Here is a 24,323-nt window from a genome sequence, read left to right as displayed (position 1 = left end):
GCCCAGCCGAGAATCGAACGGTAGAACCTCTTGCTGTGAGGTAACAATGCTACCGCCATACCACCGCTGCTACACCTTTCTAAAAATAAATGCAGTTTAACCATGGATTACAAAACTACATTTTTATATCCTCTGCTGATGTTAAAACAAGGTCAGCAATGACTGGTTAACACTGTTCTACTTGCAGTTACTTATGCACTTCACTAAATGCCAAAGTAAGACCAGTGCTTGCTGTTGTTTATACATATTTAGCTGGTGACTAGTCAGGCTATCCAGCCTTGTTAAAGTAAGAAGAGCACTCATTGTTGTATAAACATATGTACCTGGTGACTAGTCAGGCTAGCCAGCCTTGCTAAAGTAAGAACAGCGATTGTTGCTTAAACATATGCACCTGGTGACTAGTCAGGCTCGCCAGCCTTGTTAAAGTAAGAACAGCGATTGTTGCTTAAACATATGCACCTGGTGACTAGTTAGGCTATCCAGCCTTGTTAAAGTAAGAACAGCACTCATTGTTGTATAAACATATGTACCTGGTGACTAGTCAGGCTAGCCATCCTTGCTAAAGTAAGAACAGCGATTGTTGCTTAAACATATGCACCTGGTGACTAGTCAGGTTAGCCAGCCTTGCTGAAGTAAGAACAGCACTCATTGTTGTATAAACATATGCACCTGGTGACTAGTAAGGTTATTCAGCCTTGTTAAAGTAAGAACAGTACACGTTGTTGTTTAAATATATGCATCTGGTAACTAGTGAGGCTATCCAGCCTTGCCAAAGTAAGACCAGCGCTCACCATTATTTAAACATATACACCTGGTGACTAGTGAGGCTATCCAGCCTTGCTAAAGGAAGAACAGCATTTGTTGTTTAAACATATACACCTGGTGACTGTCAGGTTATCTAGCCTTCTTAGAGGCCACAGGAGTTGTATTTGATAGGGCATCACCTACCGACCCCATACTTCTACTGAGGGATTTCATAGCCCATGTGGAGAATGACAGACAAAACTGGATTAGTGTGACTGGTGCAAGGTGCAACAGCTTGTCAAATATGAACACAGGTGGCATATTATTTTTGATTTTTTTTTTGCTAGTCATGAGCTTACTAAAATAGACATCATGTTCAGATACAATTACCTTCAGAAGTGCACTTGGTAACAGGGCACCTTAGACCAAATGCAGATGACTGAATTTGTGGTTGTGTCATCAAAGATGAGCCCATATATTCTAGATAAGCAAGCCAAAAGAAAGTTCTGATCTGTCAGCTAATCACCACTTCATAGCTAGGGTGAGTCAGATGGCGTAAATAGAAAATGTGTAGGGGTATCCAGGTAATGTCACAGTCTATCTAATGCTTCTTTGCAGGGTGAATTACAATCCCACATCTGGAACAGCTTCTTACATAAAACTGGGGTTGGCTGGAAATACGCATTTGAATGGACCCCATTTAAAACATCAAATGATAAAACAGTGGCAAGGAGCTATGGCTACATGGTGGAGAGTTTTATGGGAGGATTTATGGTTATGTCCTTGACTCTTCTTGCATTAATAAGTATTGGATAATCAAGCCCATTCTACTGAATCAGATACTAGGAAAAGTTTTATTAACTTTCTCCAGGGTTTTTCTTGTAAGTGAAGAAAACTGTCAAGTTAAAGAAAAAGGCCTTCAAATCAGTGTTGTGTTGGGCAGGAAGGGCTTACATATTTGACTAATAGGTACTGACAGACCAGAAAAGCAGCAGTTGCAATTTCTAAAGTAAAGGCCTGGGTGTGGGAAGAGTTTGTTAATGTCATAAAGAATGACTTTTGCATATCCTCAGAGATGCTGTAAAACTACCAGTGACAAATGAGGCAGAGGTAGCACAGTGTCCAGGCTGTAGAAACTCTGACCTCACCTAAGGACACTGTTGGTATCTGTAAACAGTATTCTGAGAAATGTCATCATTTGAAGGCTGTACCTTCCTCAGAGAGGACAGTTCTGAAGGGATTAGATATGTTTCTGTAGATGAGGTCACAATCTTGGGGTTATCATGGTTTACATGCTAATTTGTCTTTTCAACAATGTATCAAAGGGGGAAGAGCACTTTTGCACTGGCAAAAATGGGCTGAAGTCTCCGTTTTCAAAAAGGGGAAAAGGGAAAAAAAAGAGTGGACTGCTCTCTGCAGGTAATTGGGAAGCAGCTCTCTCAAACAGCAGTTCAACTGACTTGAGGTCTTGTTCATGAAAGAAAATAGCTGGGATCAGGAGAATGAACAGTAGATATGTACAGTGGAAGCAGGACTACTAATTTTGGGAGGCTCTCTGAGTAGAACCATTGTTCTTTTGTGTTGATAAGTCAGTTAACATATTTGGGTATTTAGTTAGCATGCCCTTTGAGCACCTCTCACAGAAGCTACAACAGGTATGGCCCTTTGGGACAAGTCTCCAGGGCAGACCCAGGACACACTGTGGGGAAGGTATCAGTCGGCTTGTCTGGGAACACATGGGAATCCCACAGGATGAGCTGGAAAGTTTTGTTGAGATGAGAACATTTTGGATTAGCCTATTCAGCTTGCTACTACTGCGGCTCTCATCTGAACAACAGATTTAGGAAATGGGTAAAAGGACTAATGGAACAGTGCAAGACAGTCTAGTCATCATGTCCATAAATGCATTCATATGTTTCTGTGGAACGGTGTTTAACTGTATTATTGCAATGCTGCATAAACTGACTAATACAGATTAATAAAATAAGCAATTTCGCTGTAGGCTGAGAAGCTACATTCAAGTATAATGGATGCAAAGTTCTTTATACCCTAAAAAGGAAGAGCTACTTGTTAAAACGCCAATGGTGACAACAAAACAATAGAAATTAAGTGCCTGGTTTTGCAGTTATTTTACACAATGGATTTCTTATGTTTTCTTACCTCTGGAAATTTTGTGTGGATTTTATTTAATGCATGAGAACATGCATTCACTGCATGGGCAAGTTCCTGCTCCAACAAGTTGTGTATTTTTGCTGCTTCACAGATTCTGAAAACATAAAAATGGTAATCATATAGACATAAGTATAACAATATTTTTTACCAATACAAAAACACTGTTAGTCAAAAGACAACCACAGATTTTGCTGAAACTGCTTCTGTAGAGTTCAAGGCACATTAGTTTCTCATCATGTGACTTCACATTTTTATTTTCTAGGGGCACACGATTATCTATCAATAAAAAGCATGCTAGCAAGGCTGGCCTTGGTGGAACCACAATTGTAGGTGAAACACTAAGTGGCGTATCCCCCCATCATCTCCCTGGTTTTTTAGAATCTAGATTTTCTCCCCTCTCTACCTGGCAACCTTTTCCCGTAGTTTCATAGTCATGACTTACCTTCTCAAGAATGTGTATTATGTCCTCAAACTGCTTTTGAATGCTTTAGGTAGCTGGAAAATATTTTCTTATGTGCATGTCATGCCTAATACACCTCCCTTGCACACGACTTTACCTTCTAAACCCCAAAAACCTGAAGGACAGACACTGAGGTCAAATAACCTTGGAGGTGCCTGTAGGAGCTGACTGGGAGGGTGTGAGTGAGTGGCCAATGTCAACTCACTCATCTTGTGGACAGGGAGGCAGGCAGCCCTGGCTCCCCACATGGGTGACACCTAGCAGAAACACTAGGTGTTCATCCAGTGGAGTTATGAGTTTGCCAAGGGAGTGCTACTATAGGTCATTCACAGTAAGTAATCAAGTGCAAGTACGCGTCCACTAGGTAGGTAATGATTACTGTCCACGGAGGGAGGGTCATTCACAGTAAGTAATCAAGTGCAAGTACGCGTCCACTAGGTAGGTAATGATTACTGTCCACGGAGGGAGGGTCATTCACAGTAAGTAATCAAGTGCAAGTATGCGTCCACTAGGTAGGTAATGATTACTGTCCACGGAGGGAGGGTCATTCACAGTAAGTAATCAAGTGCAAGTCGCCCACTAGGTAGGTAATGATTACTGTCCACGGAGGGAGGGTCATTCACAGTAAGTAATCAAGTGCAAGTATCGTCCACTAGGTAGGTAATGATTACTGTCCACGGAGGGAGGGTCATTCACAGTAAGTAATCAAGTGCAAGTATGCGTCCACTAGGTAGGTAATGATTACTGTCCACGGAGGGAGGGTCATTCACAGTAAGTAATCAAGTGCAAGTATGCGTCCACTAAGTAGGTAATGATTACTGTCCACGGAGGGAGGGTCATTCACAGTAAGTAATCAAGTGCAAGTATCGTCCACTAGGTAGGTAATGATTACTGTCCACGGAGGGAGGGTCATTCACAGTAAGTAATCAAGTGCAAGTATGCGTCCACTAGGTAGGTAATGATTACTGTCCACGGAGGGAGGGTCATTCACAGTAAGTAATCAAGTGCAAGTATGCGTCCACTAGGTAGGTAATGATTACTGTCCACGGAGGGAGGGTCATTCACAGTAAGTAATCAAGTGCAAGTACGCGTCCACTAGGTAGGTAATGATTACTGTCCACGGAGGGAGGGTCATTCACAGTAAGTAATCAAGTGCAAGTATGCGTCCACTAAGTAGGTAATGATTACTGTCCACGGAGGGAGTCAGAGCTCTCACAAGGGAAGGGTAGTCCACACCCCAAGGACCAGCAAGCTTGCCTGCTGCCTATCACTCATGTCTAACTGGGAATGGACAGCTCGTGGGGATTCATGGGCAGCCTAACTCAAAATACTTGGTTCCCATTCTGCCAGGACAAATGGGACAAATGGGCAAATGTATGTGAGCCAATGGGCAAGGTCCTGGGGAAGCAGAAACAAACAAACAAACAAACACACACACACACTCACACAAACCCACTTACAAAAAAAAAACCCTGGAGAAAGTTAATAAAACTTTTCCTAGTATCTGATTCAGTAGAATGGGCTTGATTATCCAATACTTATGAATGCAAGAAGAGTCAAGGACATAACCATAAATCCTCCCATAAAACTCTCCTCAACTGTTTTCTTTACTGTTTCCCAAGATTATCCTATCTATAAAGTTTTCAAGGGAGGATTAAGAGTGGTTACCTACTTGGGAATATTTTGCCTTCCTACACTAGTTAAAGTGTTGCATGCAGTAGCAAAGGGCAGGCAAACATCCTAATACAACCTATCAAAACAAACAAACAAAAAAAAGTTATCAAATGTGTTCTTGTACTGAAAACCATGAATAGCCATACATATGCGATTTACAAATGACTTTTGCCTAGTCTTAGCAATGAGCAACTGACAGTTGGCACCTGTCATCTGAGGTAGGGACAGGGGCGCACAAAGTCTGCTGATGAGCAGACATGTCTCCTCTTAGTACCAGGGGTGAGCTATCAACACTAACCTCAACTAAAAAAGCAGCCACTAAATGAGCAGAAGGGATGAACAGTTTGCCACAGAAACTATGCTGCTTGTATGACCACAACCTTGCCAAGCCATAAGAACAAAAAGTAAGCCAGCAAATTTTTTATGCAAAGCACACAGAGATGCTTTTCACTCAGACTGACAGCACATTCCTGCATAAGATATTTACAAAACATAAGCATTTCATGCTGTACTACCATTTTCAGTAAATTATAGTCATTCTGATTTTCCTACAGCTTTTCAATCCCATTTCATTGAAAAACATGATAAACAAGAATGAGCCAAAAGGCTAAATAACCAACTGCTACTGGTAGTAACAATACTGACCCACAGCTCTTTAACAATATGACATATTATAGCAAATTTCTCAAAATAACAATATGTACTTAAATGGTGATTCCAGATACAAAGACAAATATACAAATGTATCTTCATATAATGTTCTTTACTTCATATGAGTCTAAACTGGGGAGGGGTCAAATACTTCATATGAGTCTAATCTGGGGCAGGGTCATAAGTCCACTGACAAAAACAAACAAGCAAACAAAAACTACCCTATTTAAAACAAATGAATGCCATCCATATGCACTTCTGAGTCTGACTGTGAGAAATCTGAAAGGAATAACGACCAGTAATGTATTTTAACTAGCTGGTCACAGACACACATACTGCTCCCTCGACATGTCACATCATATCACTCAGTACTTGACATATAAACGGCCCTGTGCTTTGATGGGCAGTATGCTTTTTCACTCCTCCTTCCAAAAGATTATCCTCTCCTATGAATGTCTCTGATATTAGACTAAGATGAAAATGACAAACTGACGGCAGTAACATGCTCCAACTTCTTTTGGTCATACCTACACAACATGCCATCTCAACCCTAGCCTCAAACGACTGCCACCATTTGTACACCATGAAGGATTGATCATGATGAATGTGAAAGAAATTATCACAGTTACATATTTCAACTAGGTGTTCACAGACAGTACACTGCCCCAGTCACAAGCTATACAACACTCATTGAACAGTGATTATGACTGCCTTATTCTTTCACACATATCCTGTCTCCCTTTCCCACTCCAGAAAAAAAAAATACAGTCACCTTCTGTGCACCCCTCTGATGTTAGACTGGGATGAAAGTAAAAGAAAAATGACCACAGTAATATATTTCAAGTTGGTGTCTAAAGACATGTAGACAGCATGCCTCTTTACCCTTACTGCCAAAAGACAGCTTATTGTGTATACATTTGATGTTTGTGTGTGTTTGTTTATGTACTGTTGACGGGGATTGAACAATTATCTAACTAAAACATTTTCAGGTGCTGCCTCAGAGTTACCAGCAAGAAGCAGTAAAAAAAAAACAAGTCAATACATATTCCAACCATACAACATTAAATGAGGAATACAAACATAAGTCGGAGCACAGGAGAAAATTAAGTAATAGAAAAAGGTGTAAAGTAATAGGCATATCAGAATGTGAATTATCAATACATTTTTTTTTGTGTACTGTACATCAAGTTGGGGTGAAAGAATAGCAAACAGAAGTGAAAAGGTAGTTGTTTAACTAGCAATTGACTACTTTGTATGAGGCTTACAAAAATAGGAATACTTGTTTGATTCAGGAAACCTAGTCCTAAATGATATGTCCCCACTTCAAACTGCTAACTTGCTAGGAATTTGCACATTCTTTCTCTGCAGCCTCAGAAAACAAAGTAATATGATTCAAACAAAACAAAAAATAACTTTCTTTTAAGGTAAGGTTCGTAGATTTACCTAAAATAGCTATTTTCCCTCTTTAACTTAATCTTCTTCTTCTTCTTTCGGCTTTTCCTGGTTAGGGGTTGCCACAGCGGATCATCTGTCCACTCATGATTGGCAGTGGAGTTTTACAGTGTTGAGTTGCCAGCCCGGCACCCAACCTTCCACAGAAGGCACACACTCACACCTAGGGCCAATTTAGAGTGTCCAATCCACCTATTGCATGTCTTTCAGATGTGGGAGGAAACCGGAGCACCTGGAGGAAACCCACACGACCACAGGGAGGACATGCAGACTCCGCACAGAAGGCACCCCAGCCGAGGATCGAACTGGAGAACCTCTTACTGTGAGGTGGTAATGCTAACCACTGCACCACCGTGGACAGCCTCCCTCTTTAACTTAATAAATGACCTATTTTTGTTTGGGGGGGAGTTCTTCTAAAGCCCCCCTGTAACTACAAACAAGAGCTGCAATCAAAGTTTTCCAGTCTCTCTCTAATTCATATAGAACTTTAATGTACTGAAAACAAAGCATCACTTTACACCTTCTTCTCAATAACAGTGGAAGGAACCATGATTGTTAGACTGATGAACAAATTACACATCATGGTCATGTATGGAGAAGTGGGGAAGGAAATTAGTGAGCATGACAAAGTGGGGAAGGGGAGCGTGATGTTCACTAAAGAATCATACTTCATCAGTATCACTGCAGGCAGTACAAAGGAGGCTGTGTTTCCTCCACTGGTATTTTATACAAACTGCAAAGCCTAAAGTACAGTCTTCTATATATGCCCAAAATATCTTTGGTCAGAAGAACTGCTAGAGATGAGTTTCTTCTTTTAGAATAAAGAGTTTTAATACACTACTTGATTTAACATTATGAATTTCATTTAATTCCATTCCACATGTACACTTCTCTAAAAAAAAAAAAAAAGGAATTAATCATATGCCAATGGAAAACAGTTTGCCCACAGGATAAGGAAGGCCTGTGCCTAGTTTGAAGTATTCAGATTTGGAACAAATTTTTAATCTGACCATGAGAGCTCATTCCACAAACAGTGCAACTACAGTACACAAGCACACCAAAACAAGTTAAAGTTTGTTCTTAAGTGGTTTAGAAAAGAAAAGAAAGAAAGTAGATTGATTTACTTCTAAAGTCCAGAATAAGGGGCAAAAAAAAAAAACAATGGGAAAGATCCCAAATAGAGGACACTTCGGATATCGATACTACTGACACAGATATACTTGAACTAAATTATATTTTCTAAAGGATACATTTGTCTGTGACTTCAATTATTTGAATTATTTGTAGGCAACAGACCACCTTTTATCAGTCACCAATTGTAGCACAGGCAGGGCAAAATTTTAAGACAAATTAGTGGCACTTTAAAGATATGTACACAAGTATACAGTAAGCATGTGGATGTATTGTATTCATGAATGAGGAGACAAGCACAGTGAAAACTACAGAACAAAAATGCCCACTTTAACTCCTGAAACAAAACTTCTTGAGGGGTGCTGTTTTATATTAGAAGTTAACAGCTTCCTTCCTTTTGTCCTCTAGAACCCTTGCCCTGAATGGCTTACCCTCTCCAGAAGAAGCAAATCAAAGCAGAAAATACAAACACTTTGGTATTCAACCCATTAGGCAAACTACAACTAAATGGAGAAGGGAGAAACAGATCATTTTCTTGTATACTGTAGCAAGCAGCTGCTACAGTTTAGACCCCACAGGAAGTGATATAGCCCTTAGGACTGACCATTAATGTAGTACAGGCTTTTAAAAGCCAGTATGCACTAAAATGAAATCAGGATTTGTCTTGGATGGCTATTCACACCCCCAAACACTTTGCACTGAAGGTGTTTGCTCCCTTCACCCTGTCCTAGCTGCACTACTTAGTGGGGCAATAATTTGTGGGATTGGCACGGGGTGCTAGCTGAACCAACTATGCCCCTATATCGTACCCACATGAAAGGTGCTTCTTCTTATCATTCTGCACCTTTAGTCGTTAGGTGGTAGGGCAAAGAGTTTATTCCTTATACATAATTAATATGCATGACTGGCATCTTCTACTAGCAAACACCCAGAATGGGTGCCCTCTTTGCTTAACCCTTCCTACGACTCTGATGAAGAACATACTAGGTATATTTCAGCATATTAGTTTTATGTGACTGGGACATCCATGTAGGGAAATGATTATTCTGCCTGTCATGCTGCAACCTACTACTTATATATACTACCTACACTTAACATGCTGTGCCTTTATGCACAGCTGATTACTCAGTCTTAGTCATGCATTAAAAGGATACTGAGCAAATATAAAATTTGGCCTTGAAGCACATGAGATCACACTTAATACCTGGCAATATACCAGCACTAAACAGGAAGTAACATTCTTCCTGTAGTAGGTTAAGGGTGCTTATGACCAATGTAGTCTATTTTAAAGTCACTAAGAAAGACAAATATGCAAAAAAGTTTTATTAATGTAGTAAGGTCAATTTCATTAATCCATTTTAGAGATTTAGTCATTACTTCTCCCTTCAAAGTTTATACTTTATTATTATTTATCTTTTTAGGACACAATAAGGGATATATTATGTATTACATTGCTCAATTAAGGTCACACTTCCAAGTATGCAGGCACAGCAATCAGGGGCAAAGCTCCTAATATTGAGAAGCATCTGCTCAAATTCATGGAAAACTAATTAGTACAAAACTTTGCATATTCAGAGGCTTATGGCTCATCCAGTTTGGAATAGTCTTGAGTTTCAAGTTTAAAATGCAATGTCATTACTGACTTAACAACCACGAACATGTAAACTAGAAAAAAAAAAAAAAAAAAACTGAAACAAATGAACACGCCCTCACTGCACCACTTCTATTAAAACAATCCAAATGGTATCAATATCCACCTCCAATGGACCAAGAAAAACATGAACGTTTTAAAAAGTAAAGCCTTCAGTTTTAATTTCCGCTTTTCGTCCTGCTCCTAGCAGGACTTCTTCAGACAAACAACAAGAATCAACAAACTTCCACTTTTTAAAATAAAATCACATTTCATTTACAGTTGAAATCACATTTCAATTAAAATGCTTGGTTCCCTGTAACGGGATTTTAAAAGACCAACCCCCCCAAAAATAAAAGACACAGCACATTTTGTACTTTCAATAGTATTTAACTTTGTAAACAAGTAAAACATGAAAGTAAAAAATGAAAAATAATAAAAACAAAAAGCAAAAGAAATAAATAGTAGTAGTCATATTTCTATGAAAATGTCAGAAATTAGTACAATAAAGTGATTTTTTGTGAGACAAAATCAATGTTGTCACAAAACACTAAGTATAACAGTAGATAAAATTTGTATTTTTCAAAAGGTAGCACATCAGAATATGTTGATGTTTACACACAGGATAAATCAAAAGTAGGTTAATATTACATAACTGTATACAATATAATATCTGTGCACCTGATCAAAGAGTTGTAAACAGGTTCATTTCAGTGAATTATGCTTTTATTCATCAAGAAAAGGTACAGTCTCTAATTTCCCAGTAAGTTTCACTAAAGCTAATCACTAGGTCTGAGCAGAAAGAAAAATAGTTAACCAAGGTAAGAGAATAGTGGGTGAAGTAATGATGAGGAAGGAGTTAGGAAAACAGGAATTGATAGGGAGGAGTAAGATGAAATTTGCTAGGGAAGCTTTATCGTAGTGCATTTTGTTATTTTCATTTAATGTTGCATACCCTTTCATTGGTCTAAAGAGCTGTCTTTTTGCAAAACTGAGCAGAAAACATCTACAAACTATTTTGCAAGTCATTAGTCTACATCTCTCCATACAGTAGGCCTTTGGGCTCACTGAGACAGCAATCCCACTCAAGAACATAAAACTTTGGTTTGAAGGCAGGTTTTAATTTTAAACACCTCCACATTATAAAGCTGTTGCTTTGCTGCTGGGATCAACATTAACTATCATGATAATTATGCAACAACTTTAGATTTTTTTTTTAATATATATGAGATAAGTTGAACATCTACAAATGTCTACGCACATATAAAGGTACAAAAATCTGTCATTACTCTTGACTGTCCTGAACGCTATCCATGGTCCTTAAATCTTTTTTTTTTTACCTTCCAGTTTACATTCTGTTTGTCCACTAGATGGCTCTCTGACATTGGAAAACAAATTCACAACTCCACGCTCTGCAGCTCCTTATAACCTCTCAAGCCATTCTCTGAAATTGCTTTTAAGCTATTAATCATTGAGCAAGCATAAAATTTAGCTGTCAGATATACTTCAGCTCAGATACAGCTAAAGGTCGTCACTGTTTACCGGACTTGGCAGCCTCAGACTGTGAAGTGCAACAAAGACTTGTCTTTGGAATGCAGTAACAAAATTAATTTTGTACAAAAGAAATTAGCTTACCAGAGCAAGAAGAAATCAATTAAATAATTTAAATTAAATCAATTAAATACAAAGTATATTTAGATCCAAAGATAACAGTGTTTCAGCTGCAAAATGCAAGGATGTGAAGTTTCAAATTCTGAGGAGCTTTAAAATTCAGTTCTAATCACAAAAGCATTTGTACTATTTAAGTACTACTGTCAAGCCTCAGAAATATCAGCAAATTAAAGGAGTTTAATTACCAAGCTGGGGAAAAGGCTTTTTATACTGCTCTTATTTTTATAATGCATAAAAGAGAAATTATTATTATTTACCTTTTTTGGACACAATATGGGATATATTATGTATTCCATTGCTCAATTAAGGTCACACTTCGAAGTATGCAGGGCACAGCAATCAGGGGCAAAGCTCCTAATATTGAGAAGTATCTGTTCAAATTCATGGAAAACTAATTAGTGCAAAATTTTGCATATTCAGAGGCTTATGGCTCATCCAGTTTGGAATAGGCTTGAGTTTCAAGTTTAAAATGCAATGTCATTACGGACTTAACAACCATGAACATGTAAATATTTGAGTATAAGGGTGCCTATAAATTTTATTTTATATTATTTTCCATTCACCTCAAACTTGTAAACTGGTAAACTTGTAGTCCAACTGTAATTATTTCACCTGTTCTGCATAGTGTGCCCTGAGTCTAGCTGTCACTATGATCTCAGAGAATAGGCTTATAAAAATTAAAGATATGAAAACTGCTCTATTAAGTTTGTTGTTCCCAAGCTGTACACACATTAAGGCTGTTCAGGAATGAATCAGCCACATCTGCTGACAGTACAGAAATAGCTCTGTCTCCCATTCTGCAAAATGAGCAGCTACTCCATGGAAAAGTGGAAAAACTAAGGACATGAGACAGCTTATGGTGCAACAGGGATTAGTTTGGAGGCATTTTAAAACAGTCCTATGTGCTGAAAGTCATGGTAAACATATTATCATCACAATATTCTGCAAATGTAAATCTAACAAGTTAAAACTTAGTTCACTCAGCAAAACACTGAGCAGCCTGCCTGTCCCTGTAGGAGTGGTTACTGCCTAGAAACTGTAGTTTTATTGGCCATTTTGGGTCAGTTCCAAACTTCTTGATTTCTCTCTCTTAAAACCCTACAACTCTCTTTTTTGCGCGGTCTTGCGCACTGAGCAGCGTCGGGCAGCGTCGCTTAAACAGGTTAAACTATTCCTGGCTCCACAAAGTCTGCTCTTCATTTTTTCCCTTAGAACTGTTCAAACTCTCAAAGTAAGCACTCTATTCTCTTTCTAAAGCCCTGCACTTGCTCAGCTCTTATAAGGAAACACTAACTACCTAAAGCACTACACCCTCCTAGACTTCTCATAAGTACTAGGCTCCCGATTGGTCCTTTCTGATCAGTGAAAAATCAGTTCCCTTTACTAATCTGATCAGTAAAAAAAAAAAATCAGTTCCCTATACTGATCTGGTATATCCAAGGGTCATTTTCAGGGTTACTCTCCAGTCCAGCTGGTGAATCTGGGAATCCTGAGGCAATGTTACAATTGCCTTATGTACACAGACAACCCTCTCCTCCTTCCAACAAACTCTAATACATGTGAGAGATGCAGTTACACAGCCAAACACTGTCAGTCAGGACACAGTCAGTCAGGAGGAAAAGGTAACCACCCACACCACAAATCCAGTCTCACACAGACCTATTGCATCTGCAAACCTAACACATAAATGCACAAAAACATATTCGGAGGCTCTAAATAAAAATCTGCCTAAGCAGCAAAGACCTCCAAAACAGACACCCAAGCAACAGCCACCCCTCAAAAATACCCATGAATCACATAGTTCACAAAGTCAGTGTGCCACACAGTCACAGCCCTTAAGGCTAAACAACACACCAAATACACTTGTTATAGGGGACTCTATTGTCCGGCACACTGACGTCCCGCTCACCAGACTGAACAAGGAGAAGGTCACTGTAAGCTGCCTGTCGGGTCCCAGGATCCGCCACATAACTCAAGCACTTAGGTCACTCCAAAGCAAGTACAAATATGACTCCGTCATTGTCCATGCTGGTGTGAATGACCTGAGACTTACTTCCCTGGACTACATGAAAAGAGACATAGAGGAGCTCTCTGATCATGTATTCCAGGCTGGTATGACCCTGACCTTGAGTAGCATCTTGCCGTCACCAAGAATGATGCCACAGTATAAAGACAAAATGATCGGTTTCAACAATTGGCTAAAGTATTGGTGTCATTCAAAGGGGATCCAGTGTCTGTCAGCCTGGGATGACATGCTCGACAAGCCACATTGCTTCGCTAGGGACGGCTTGCACCTGTCACCCTAAGGCTTTCGTATACCGGCCAAGGCTCTTGCCACCCCCATAGTGCCTTTTTTAGGCAAGGCTCAAAGGACAAACCCACCGCCATAGACAACCCAAGAATAAAAAAACGAAAGGTAATGCTACTAAATGCCAGAAGTCTAAACCTCAAGATGCACGCACTCAAGACTCTCCTCAGTATAGAGAAAATCGATGTCTGTGCAGTAACAGAAACCTGGTTCAAGGCTCCTGAGAGCTCCCCAGCACTACCAGGTTATAACTCATACCATGCTTTTCAGCCCCAAAAATCGGACCAAAGCAAAAAAGGAGGAGGAGTATCTATATTCATCAAAGATACCTACACCTCCAGGTTAGTGGCACTGCACGAAGCATCGGAGACCATCCATGTGCAACTAACAGAGGGCAAAACTGCCTTTCAGTTCGTAGCCTGTTACAGATCATCCTCCCTTTTACAGGAACCCCACTTGGCATTCCTGAGAACACTGGAGAATATGAAGGTTTCTCCAAACACCATGGTATTGGGTGACTTCAACTACCCAAACATTGACTGGGAAAACTACTCAAGCTCAAACACCCTCGCCCAACGGTTCCTTGAATTTGTAAACTCTAACTCTATGGAACAACTGGTCACCACTCCCACAAGAGGGGACAACATATTGGACCTTGTCATCACCAACATGGGGACTCTATGTTCCACACCAGAGGTAAACCCCTCATTGCTAAGATCAGACCATAAATTAATTTCCCTGGACATCCATATCCCGTCCCCACCCCCACCCAAGGAAACCACTGTAAAACATTTCTCAAAAGCTAACTTCACATTTCTCAAGACTGAGGTAAAATCCTTCAAAGCCCCCGGGCCAGAGGATAATACTGCCCAATCTGCAGAATCCTTTACAATTGCATTCTAGGAGCACCTGCAAGAATGCATGGATCGTGCTATCCCAAATAAAACCAAGACTCACTCCTCCAAAAACAGGAGACCTGTCTGGTGGACCCCGGCCATAAATAAGCTATACAACAGAAGGAGGAAGCAACTACATGATAGAGCAATATCCCAAAAAGGGAAGGCATCTCTGATCAGTATTAGCAAGAAACTACGATCCCTCATAAAATCATCAAAGGCCAGCTTTGAAAGAAAAATTGCCCTAGACACTAAAAATAATCACAAGGCTTTCTTTAGTTATGTCAGGAATATGGGTGGAAATTCCCAGATATGCTCTGAAGTGATGCATATTGGTACAAAATATACCGAACCTACAGACATAGCCAACATCCTGGCAGACAGGTTCAGTGCTAACGTCTCCCCCCCTTCCCCCCAAAGGAGCAAATGCCTATCCCAACTGAATGTAACCTCCCTGACATCACAGATGCACAGGTGAAAGCTGCCCTCTCCAAAGCAAAAAACACAGCATCTATGGGACCAGACGGTGTCCCAGGCTGTGTCTTACACGAGCTCCAAGAAGAACTGAACCCTCACATTAAGTCACTGTTCAAACTTAGCCTTACTACAGGATATGTACCCAAAGAATGGCGTACAGCTACAGTGGTCCCACTCCACCAAGGTGGCGCCACAATGGACCCCGGGAACTATCGCCCCATAAGCCTGACTAGTCTGATCTGTAAAGCTATGGAGCGTATTATCATGGAACTCATAAACAAAGACATTGGGAACCTCCAGACACTGGACCCTACCCAATTTGGCTTTGTTAAGGGCAGATCTTGCCTCTTAAACCTAGTTGATTTCTTTGAAACGGTTACCAAAGCCATAGATGAGGGCAAGGTAGTCCACACAGCCTACCTGGACCTTCTAAAAGCCTTCGACACAATACCCCACTCGGGCATCATAAATAAGTTTACCAGCTTAAATATCAACCCCTATGTCACACGATGGGTTGCAAACTGGCTCAGGGATAGAACCCACATGGTCAGAATTGCAGGTGCCACGTCCGAATCCAAACCAGTTACAAGTGGCGTCCCACAAGGCTCAGTTCTGGGACCTCTCTTATTGGGTATATACTTCTCTGAGGTACAGGCTAACACAGGGGGACTATGGCTGACAAAGTTCGCAGATGACTGCAAACTGGGAGCCATATTCGACTCTCCAGCTGACACAAGCATCCTCCAAAAGGGCCTCATGGAGATGGATGCTTGGTGTCAGAGCCACGGCCTCAAGCTAAATGCTAAAAAGTGCACAGTCATCCCCTTTGGGAAAAACAAAGTGCCCACAAATTACCACATAGGCGGTAATCCATTAAGTACGGAAGTAATTAGGGATTTGGGGACCCACGTAGATACTAATCTCTCCTTTGATAATCACGTTGCCAAAGTGGTTAGAAAGACCTTCTATATAGCCCACCTTATCATGAAAGGGTTCACATCTAGATCAAGAGAGGTCATTGTGCCCCTCTACTCATCACTCATCAGGCCCATAATTGAATACAATGCCCCTTTTGGGATGTACCTTACCCGACATCTGCAGCAACTGGAGAGACCCCAAAAGTACCTCACCAAGAGGATCATGGGCCACAAACAGATGTCCTATGTATCTCGACTAAAGAAACTCCAGCTTTACTCAGTTGCTTACCGCCTACTCAGAGGCAATCTATGCCTGACGTACAAAGCCATGTCTAACCCAGAATTAATGGACATGCTCCACCTCAAAAAATCCAAATCCCTTAGAGCTACACGCTCCAGGGACTTGAACCTCAGCACAAAAATAAATAGGACATGCTGGAGGGACAGATTCATTTCCCAGAGGCTCCCCTCACTCTGGAACAGAATCCCAATTCATGTCAGACATAGCCCCTCGCTGACCCTCTTCAAGTGAAATCTGGACGCATGGAAGGGAAATCGCAAATTCACCCCTGGGATCTCTTCTGTGTCCCTGCTTGACAGAGGCACAGTAAACTAATCTTAAAGGGCTACCTTCTGTGACCTACTATACAAAGGCACAGTAGGCTAATCTAATAGGGAGGCGAAAGCCAAATACACTCTGGCTAGGCTTATAAATGCCCTTGGGCAGATAGCCTAGTATCTACCTATGAACCTATGAACAGCATTCTATCAATCTCCCTCCCTCGAGCCTTCTGGAAGCATATCAGTGCCCTAAGATTTATACATAAGCAAGCTCTGCAGCTGTAGGGTGGCATCAGACATCAAACAGATTGGCTGTTATGGAAAACATGCTAATATAACTAGTATACAATCAAAATTGCCCAAAGATGGCTGCATGTACAAACAGGTGACGCAAGTCATAAACCTGTTCTCACATTAGACCTAGAAACACTAGATTAGTTGACAGACAGCAAAGTTTTTTCTTTCTGTTCACTCAGAAATTCATGAAAAATGCTCATGCTCCCAAATCCAGCAGCATTTATAGAAGCACAGGCTAGTAATCCACCCAACTAGCCAAATGAATTAGTAATTACATCCAAAAGTCTAATAGTTCTACATATAACAGAAGTGAGAACATAAATCTTCACCAGCAGATTAATAAAATATGAAGGAGAGACAGATTCAACATATACTGCCACTCCCCGCCCCCAAAACGGACTGCCCCTACAGGTTAAGCAGTATCAATACATTTTCATGCTTCAAAAGAAACCTGCTAAAAACTCCTAGAAAGACCCAAACAAGCTAGAGTCTTGACAGTGTAACACCTTAAACCTCCCACAGTGAAGGTTCATGGGATATACACAAATGAGAAACCAAAAAAATTGGATCTCAATGCCAAGAATTATTTCCACTTGCTTTTGAGAACACCCTTCCTCAATGTATAAAAACATTCACTTAAAACAATCATTTTATACATAGCATGAACCCCAACAGCCAATAAAAATAATTTCCTTCTTACCATTTAAAACTATTTAAAATGACAGCACCATACATAAACATGAATACTGAAATGTAACATATAACTAAACATTAATTAATACTCAATAGCATTAACAATCAATTAGTTCATTTCAAGTTTAATTTGTCAGCTTTTTATAACGGGTTTCAAACTAACAGATGTATTTCAAATATTTTTTTTATTTTCCAGTTAATATAATGTTTAACAATAACAGATGTATGTAATTAACCCAGGCTTTTTGTCAGCTTGCAAGTCTAATGATCCATCTGTATTTTGCAACTTCCACAGAATTCAAAATATTGCCCCTTCTTATTTTAGGTAGCATCTTTTGTATCACTCAAAACTCAAAACATTTTGCTACACCATTTTCTTTAATATGTCTAGCTAATTAATTGGTCATAATACCTCATCTTATTTCAGACAAATGTTCAGACTTCCTGTTGTGCTTGCATCAAAAACTTTTACAGGCAACACAAACAGCTAAATAGACTAAATTCTCTGTTACCTGTGGCAGAACAATTAAATTCAAAACTCCTCAGTTCTAGGGTGTTCAAAAGCAGTAGCCGATTCCAAGTGCTTACAAAAAGTACAATTATAGCAAGGGAAAGTTCCTTTTCTTCTAATTTCTAGACATTCAGATCTATTCACATTCATTTCTTTATAACATATTCCGTTTTAAATTCTGACTTTTTTTATAGGCAAACTTCGGAGTCTTACCAATGTACTTACTTAGCTCTGGCAGGGCACTCAGTACACTTCAATTGTTCCTAACTGTACTGATAATTCCATCACAATTGGTACTATATCCTGTGATACCGCTCACACTAGTATCAGGTTCCCTATTTGATGTAGCTTCTGTCCAGTGCGGAGTGAAATAAGCTGCTTTCCATTCTCTTTGCTTGTTAAAATAGGCCGACATTTCATTCAGGAGACACTCATTATACTTTCTTGCTTCAAACTCATGTCTTACTGTAGTTAACTGTTGATTGTATGTCATATCAGACATCAGTCTACGCACCCTAAGAAACTGGCTCTTCACTATGCCCCTAAAAACATGTTTTGGGTGCATACTTTTCCTATGAAGAAACCTATTCACTTCTTTCCTGAAAATACTGGTGGATATTTGATAATCCCTCTCTATATCTAAAAGAATAATCTCCATTCTATAGTACTTCATCTTAAGTTTCAGAAAATCAGTTGTTCTCTCTAGAAAATGGACATATTCAGACAGTCCAACTTCATCTCCTTTTCAAATCAGGAATACACTGTCAACAAAACGTTTATAAAATAAGATACTGTGCGTGTAGCTGCCAGTCAGATTCATAGGTTCATAGGGAGGTACTAGGCTATTAGCCCTAGGGCCAATATAAGCCTAGCCAAAAAGGTACCCTGGCTTTCGCCACCCAAGAAAATGATTTTCCTGTGCCCCTGTTGAGCAGAGCCACAGAAGTGATCCCTGAGGTGAATTTCCTATTTCCTATTCAGTCATCAAGATTTTTCTTGAACAGCGCTGATGAGGAGCTCAGTTTGACATAGATAAGTAGTCTGTTCCTGAGTATGGGAAGTCTCTGGGACAGGACTCTATCCCTCCAGCATGTTCTGTTTATTGTGGTGACAAGGTTTAGGTCCCTAGAGTGTTTAGCTCAGAGGGATTGGGATTTCTTTAAGTGGAGCATGTCCAACAGCTCTGGGTTTGACATAGCTTTGTATGTTAGGCAGAGATCGCCTCTGAATAGGTGATATGCGATGGTGTAAAGCTGGAGTTTTTTGAGACGGTCTGCATAAGGCATCTGTTTGAGGCCAGTAATCCTCTTTGTGAGGTATTTCTATGGCCTTTCCAGTTGCTGTAGATGTCTTGTGAGGTACATACCAAAAGGGGCATTGTACTCTATAATGGGTCTAATGAGTGATGAGTAGAGGGGAACAATGACCTCTTTTTTTCTGGATGAAAAACTTTTTGTGATGAGGTGAGCCACGTAGCAGGATTTCCTGACCACTGTGGGGATGTGATTATCAAAGGAGAGACTACTGTCCAACTGTGTCCCAAGGTCTCTTATCACACCTTCGGCATTAAGTAGACTACCACTTATGTGGTAGTTCATGGGTACAGAGTTTTTACCAAAGGGGATGACAAGCATTGACCTTCAGGCCATGGCTTTGACACCAGGCATCTATCTCAGTGAGGCCCTTTTGTAGTATGTCCACATCGTTAGGAGTTTTGATTATGGCTCCTAGTTTGCAGTCATCTGCAAACTTTGTTAGCCAAAGACCTTCTGTGTTAGCCTGTACTTCAGAGAAGTAGATACCAAACAGGAGAGGACCCAGGACTGAACCCTGTGGTACTCCACTTGTCACTGGTCTGTAATCGGATTTGGAGTCTGCTACTTTTACAGTGTGGTGTTCTGTACGTGAGCCAGCTGGCAACCCATCTTGTGACATAGGGATTTATACCTAGTTTAGTGAGCTTATCTATAATTCCAGAGTGGGAGATGGTGTCGAAAGCCTTGGCAAGATCTAGATAAACTGTGTGAACCACCTTACCATCATCTATGGCTTTGGTGACTGCTTCAAAGAAGTCAGTCAGATTTAGGAGACATGATCTGCCTTTTACAAACCCAAACTGGGTAGGGTCCAGAGTTTTGAGATTACCAATGTCTTTGTTTATGAGTTTCATGATGATATGTTCCATGGCCTTGCAGACCAGGCTCGTCAGGCTAATGGGGTGGTAGTTCCCGGGGTCCGTCGTGGCTCCCCCTTTGTGGAGTGGGATAACCATCACGGTGCGTCATTCAGTGGGCACAAAGCCTGAGGTGAGGCTATGATTGAACATGGTACTTAGGGTGCCAGTTCATTCTGTAGTTCATGTAGAACACAGCCTGGGATATTGTCAGGTCCCATGGATGCTGTGTTCTTGGCTTTCGAGAGTGTGTTTTTTACCTGTGCAGCTGTGCTTACAGGAACTTTGCATTCTTCCAGTATAGAGATGGGCCATCTAGGGGGTGAGAGGGGGGTAAAGTTAGCACAGAACCTATCTGCCAGGATGTTGGCAATATCAGTTGGTTCTGTATATTTAGTGCCATTGTGCTGTAACTCACAGCAGATCTGAGTGTTGCCATTGAGATTATTGACATAGCTATAGAATGCTTTGTGGTTGTCTTTAGAGTAAGTGGCAATTTTGTTTTTGTAACTTAGCTTTGGAGGATTTTATGAATGATCTCAGCTTCTTACTGAGGTTGACCAGGGAGTTCTCTCCAGTCATGGGATTTTACTCTTTTTTGCAACAGTTTTTTTCTTCTGTTGTAGAGTTTGTTTATGGCAGAGGACCACCAGATTGGCTTCCTTTTTTTGGAGGATAGCATCTTGGTTCTATTAGGGATAGCATGATCCACGCACTCGTGTAAGTGCTTATAAAGTGCATTTGTGTAGGATTCAGCAGACGTACCTCTATTGCCCATCTGCATGGGTGTCATGAAGTTTGCCACTTCTGTCTTAAGAAGTGTGAAGTTGGCTTTGGAGAAGTTTTTTACGGTGGTTTCTCTAATTGGGGGTGGGGGCGGGATGTGGATGTCTAGGGTGATTAGCTTGTGATCGGATCTGACCAATGAGGAATTGACCTCTAGTGTGGAACACAGTTTGCCTGTGTTGGTAATGACCAGGTCTAGGATATTGCTGCCCCTGGTGGGGGTGTGAATAAGTTGATACAAGGTGTTGGAATTTATGAATTCCAGAAAACGTTGAGCAAAAGAGTTGGTACATGAATAGTTTTCCCAGTTAATGGTGGGGTAGTTGAAATTGCCCATTATTAGGGTGTTGGGTTGTACCCTAATACTTTGCAGTGTATCAAGAAATGAGGAGTGGGAATCCTGGGACATGGTAGGGTGTCTGTAAGCAAGCTATAATTTGGATTGCGGTCTTGCCCAGAGTTAGTTGCACTTGGATAATCTCGGATGCATTATGCTGTGCAGCTAGCCTGGAGGTGTGGATATCCTTAATAAATATGGACATGCCTCCACTTTTAGTACTTCGTTCTGGGTTAGGTGGCTGAAAGGTGTGGTATGAATTATAGCCTGGTAATGCAGGGGTGCTCTCTGGAGCTTTGAACCCGGTCTCTGTCACTGCACAGATGTCGATGTTCTCCATTTTAAGGAGTGCCTCGAGTGAGTGCATTTTGAGGTTTAGATTTCTAGCATTGAGTAGCATTACCCTCAGATTTTGCTTGCTTGTACCTGTTATGGTGATGAATTTTTCATTTGAACCTTGCCTAAAAAGGCACTATAGGGGTGGGAAGAGCCTTAGCCAGTATCCGGGATCCCAAGGGCGACAGGTGCAGGCCATCTCTGGCAAAGCATCGTGGTCTGTCGATCATGTCGTCCCAGGCAGACAAATACTGGATCCCCTTAGAATGACACCAGAAGCTTATCCAATTTTTGATGCCAATCATTTGTCCTTGTACTGTGGTATCATTCTGGGTGATGGCAGGATGCTACTCAGGGCTAGGGTCATACCTGCCCAGGCTACAAGATTGGAGAGCTCCTCCATGTCTCTTTTCATGTAGCCCAGGGAGGTACACCTCAGGTCATTCTCACCAACATGGACAATGATAGTGTCATATTTGTACTTGTTGTGGAGTGACCTGAGTGCATGCATTATGTGGTGGAGCCTGGCACCTGACAGGCAGCTGACAGTAACTTTCTCCTTGTTTAGCCTGGTAAGTGGAACATCAGTGTGCCTGACTATAGAGTCAACTATGACTAGAGTGTTGGATATGTTATGCCTTATGGGCTGTGGTTGAGTGTCTGAGTTTGTGGGCTATGTGTGATTTGGGTTGTGTTGGGGGGTGGAGTTTGCTTGCTTTTCTGCTTTGGAGGTCCCTGATGCTTGGGCAGGTTTTTATTGAGAGCCTCCACAAATGTAGGTGTGTGTTTTGTGTTTCTATGGTGTGTTTTGGTGGTGTAGGTTTTGAGGGACTATCTGATGAGTGTGGTGTGGTGCAAGTGTTTACCTTCTCCTCTTGACTATCTAGTCCAGTCTTGGGTGAAGAGAGCTTTGCTTCCAGTTTGGCTATATAAGTGCATCTCTCACAGGTTGTAGTGTTGGGTGGTAGGAGGAGAGGGTTGTCTGTGTACATGAGGCAATTGCTGCATTGCCCCAAGATGCCCAGATTCATCAGGTAGACAGGAGACATCACCGGGAGCTGACCCTTAGACATGCCTGGATAGGTGCTTATTTATTAAGTACTAAAACTGCTTTCCTCTAGACAAGTGAAGAAAGTTGAGTGCTGTAGTAATTTGCAGCTTATTTAGTGCTTACAATGAGTTCTGAACAAGTGCTAAGTTAAAAGAAACAGATTTGAGTGCTGAAACTAGAAAACTGGCTAGTTCTAAGAAACAAAATTAAGCTAGAAGGCTCCCTCCAACACAGAAAGTCTTGGGGGCTCCAAAGCCTACAAACAGTCTAGACCACTTACAGGAAAGGCAGGAAACAAGCTTAAACATTTTTTTTCTTTCCCAGATGCTCTCTTTGTACACAGTAGGAGTGCCTGAAATCAGAATATGATCTCACTGCACTCAGTTGAGTGAGCAAATGAGATGGGCCCAGAAGGAGTATCCAAACATAAATTTACAAGAGGGGCGGGCAATTTCAAAATCACCAAGATTAACACCAAAACAAAACCAGGGAGATTGGGTGGGGAACTAACTGAAAAAACAAAGTCTAAACTTCCAGTTCAGTTAATATTTAATGCAACACAAATAAATCAAGTGAAATGCTGTATTATTTGAGAAAAGTGCAGATAAAGGGTACTTAAATTCTCTTATACGTCCAGTTGAATACACCTAGATCTTAGCCGGCCAAAGCTCAGGGTTTAAGCAGAAAATATTCCAAAATGTACCACTTAAATAGGCAGTAACAGAATATCAATGAATGAGACTACCCCGACTGCAATTACTGCCTATGCAGGAATTCTAACAGGCAAAAAAATCTAGCAAGCACTAACTGAAAAAACAGAGTCAAAACTTCCTGTTCAGTTAATATTCAATGCCACACAAATAAATCAATTAAAATGCTGTATTATTTGAAAAAAGTGCAGATAAAAGGTACTTAAATTCTCTTATACTTCCAGTTGAATACAGCTAGATCTTAGCCGGCCAAAGCTCAAGTTTTAAATCAAATACATATGCATGCTCCCATTGGTTAAGTGCTATATTGGCGCATGTATTCACCATTAATTATCCATTGCTACGCCCAATAGTTGATGGTATAATTGTTGTTCAAATATAAAGACGTTACTTGTCAGAACTACTTCTAACAGTATACTTATTGTTTCAATCTTCCTTCCTGTAAAGGTAGCATATTTGCACAAATGCTCTCTGATTGCCTGAATACCATAATGGTTTGAGATGACCGTAAATAAGGAATTAACATCCATAGTTACAAATAATTAATTTATATCATTACTTCGATACCATCGATATAGCATTTTCAAGAAGTCATTCTTACTCACATATATAACTTTCAACATCTTTAAATAATGGTTATAAAATTTCTTATAAATATAGGCAGTTTGGCTCAGTTACCCACCCT

The 24,323-nt window shown here is 40.6% G+C and overlaps 1 protein-coding gene across 1 annotated transcript in view; it reads right to left on the bottom strand.

Annotated features, from left to right (window-relative positions):
* The window catches only part of DGKH (diacylglycerol kinase eta), a 1,992,493-nt gene that overhangs the window by 255,748 nt on the left and 1,712,422 nt on the right, over positions 1-24,323 (bottom strand). Inside the window, exon 25 of the mRNA XM_044071702.1 lies at positions 2,905-3,010. Within this exon, the coding sequence (XP_043927637.1) occupies positions 2,905-3,010 (106 nt within the window). The remainder of the gene's footprint in view (positions 1-2,904; positions 3,011-24,323) is intronic.

This window comes from Protopterus annectens, chromosome 5.part0, assembly GCF_019279795.1.
Source record: "Protopterus annectens isolate FY-2018-M chromosome 5.part0, PAN1.0, whole genome shotgun sequence".
Taxonomy (NCBI): Eukaryota; Metazoa; Chordata; order Ceratodontiformes; family Protopteridae; genus Protopterus; species Protopterus annectens.
Note: the sequence above shows the minus strand (reverse complement) of the source record. Positions and strands in the feature narration are given on the sequence as shown.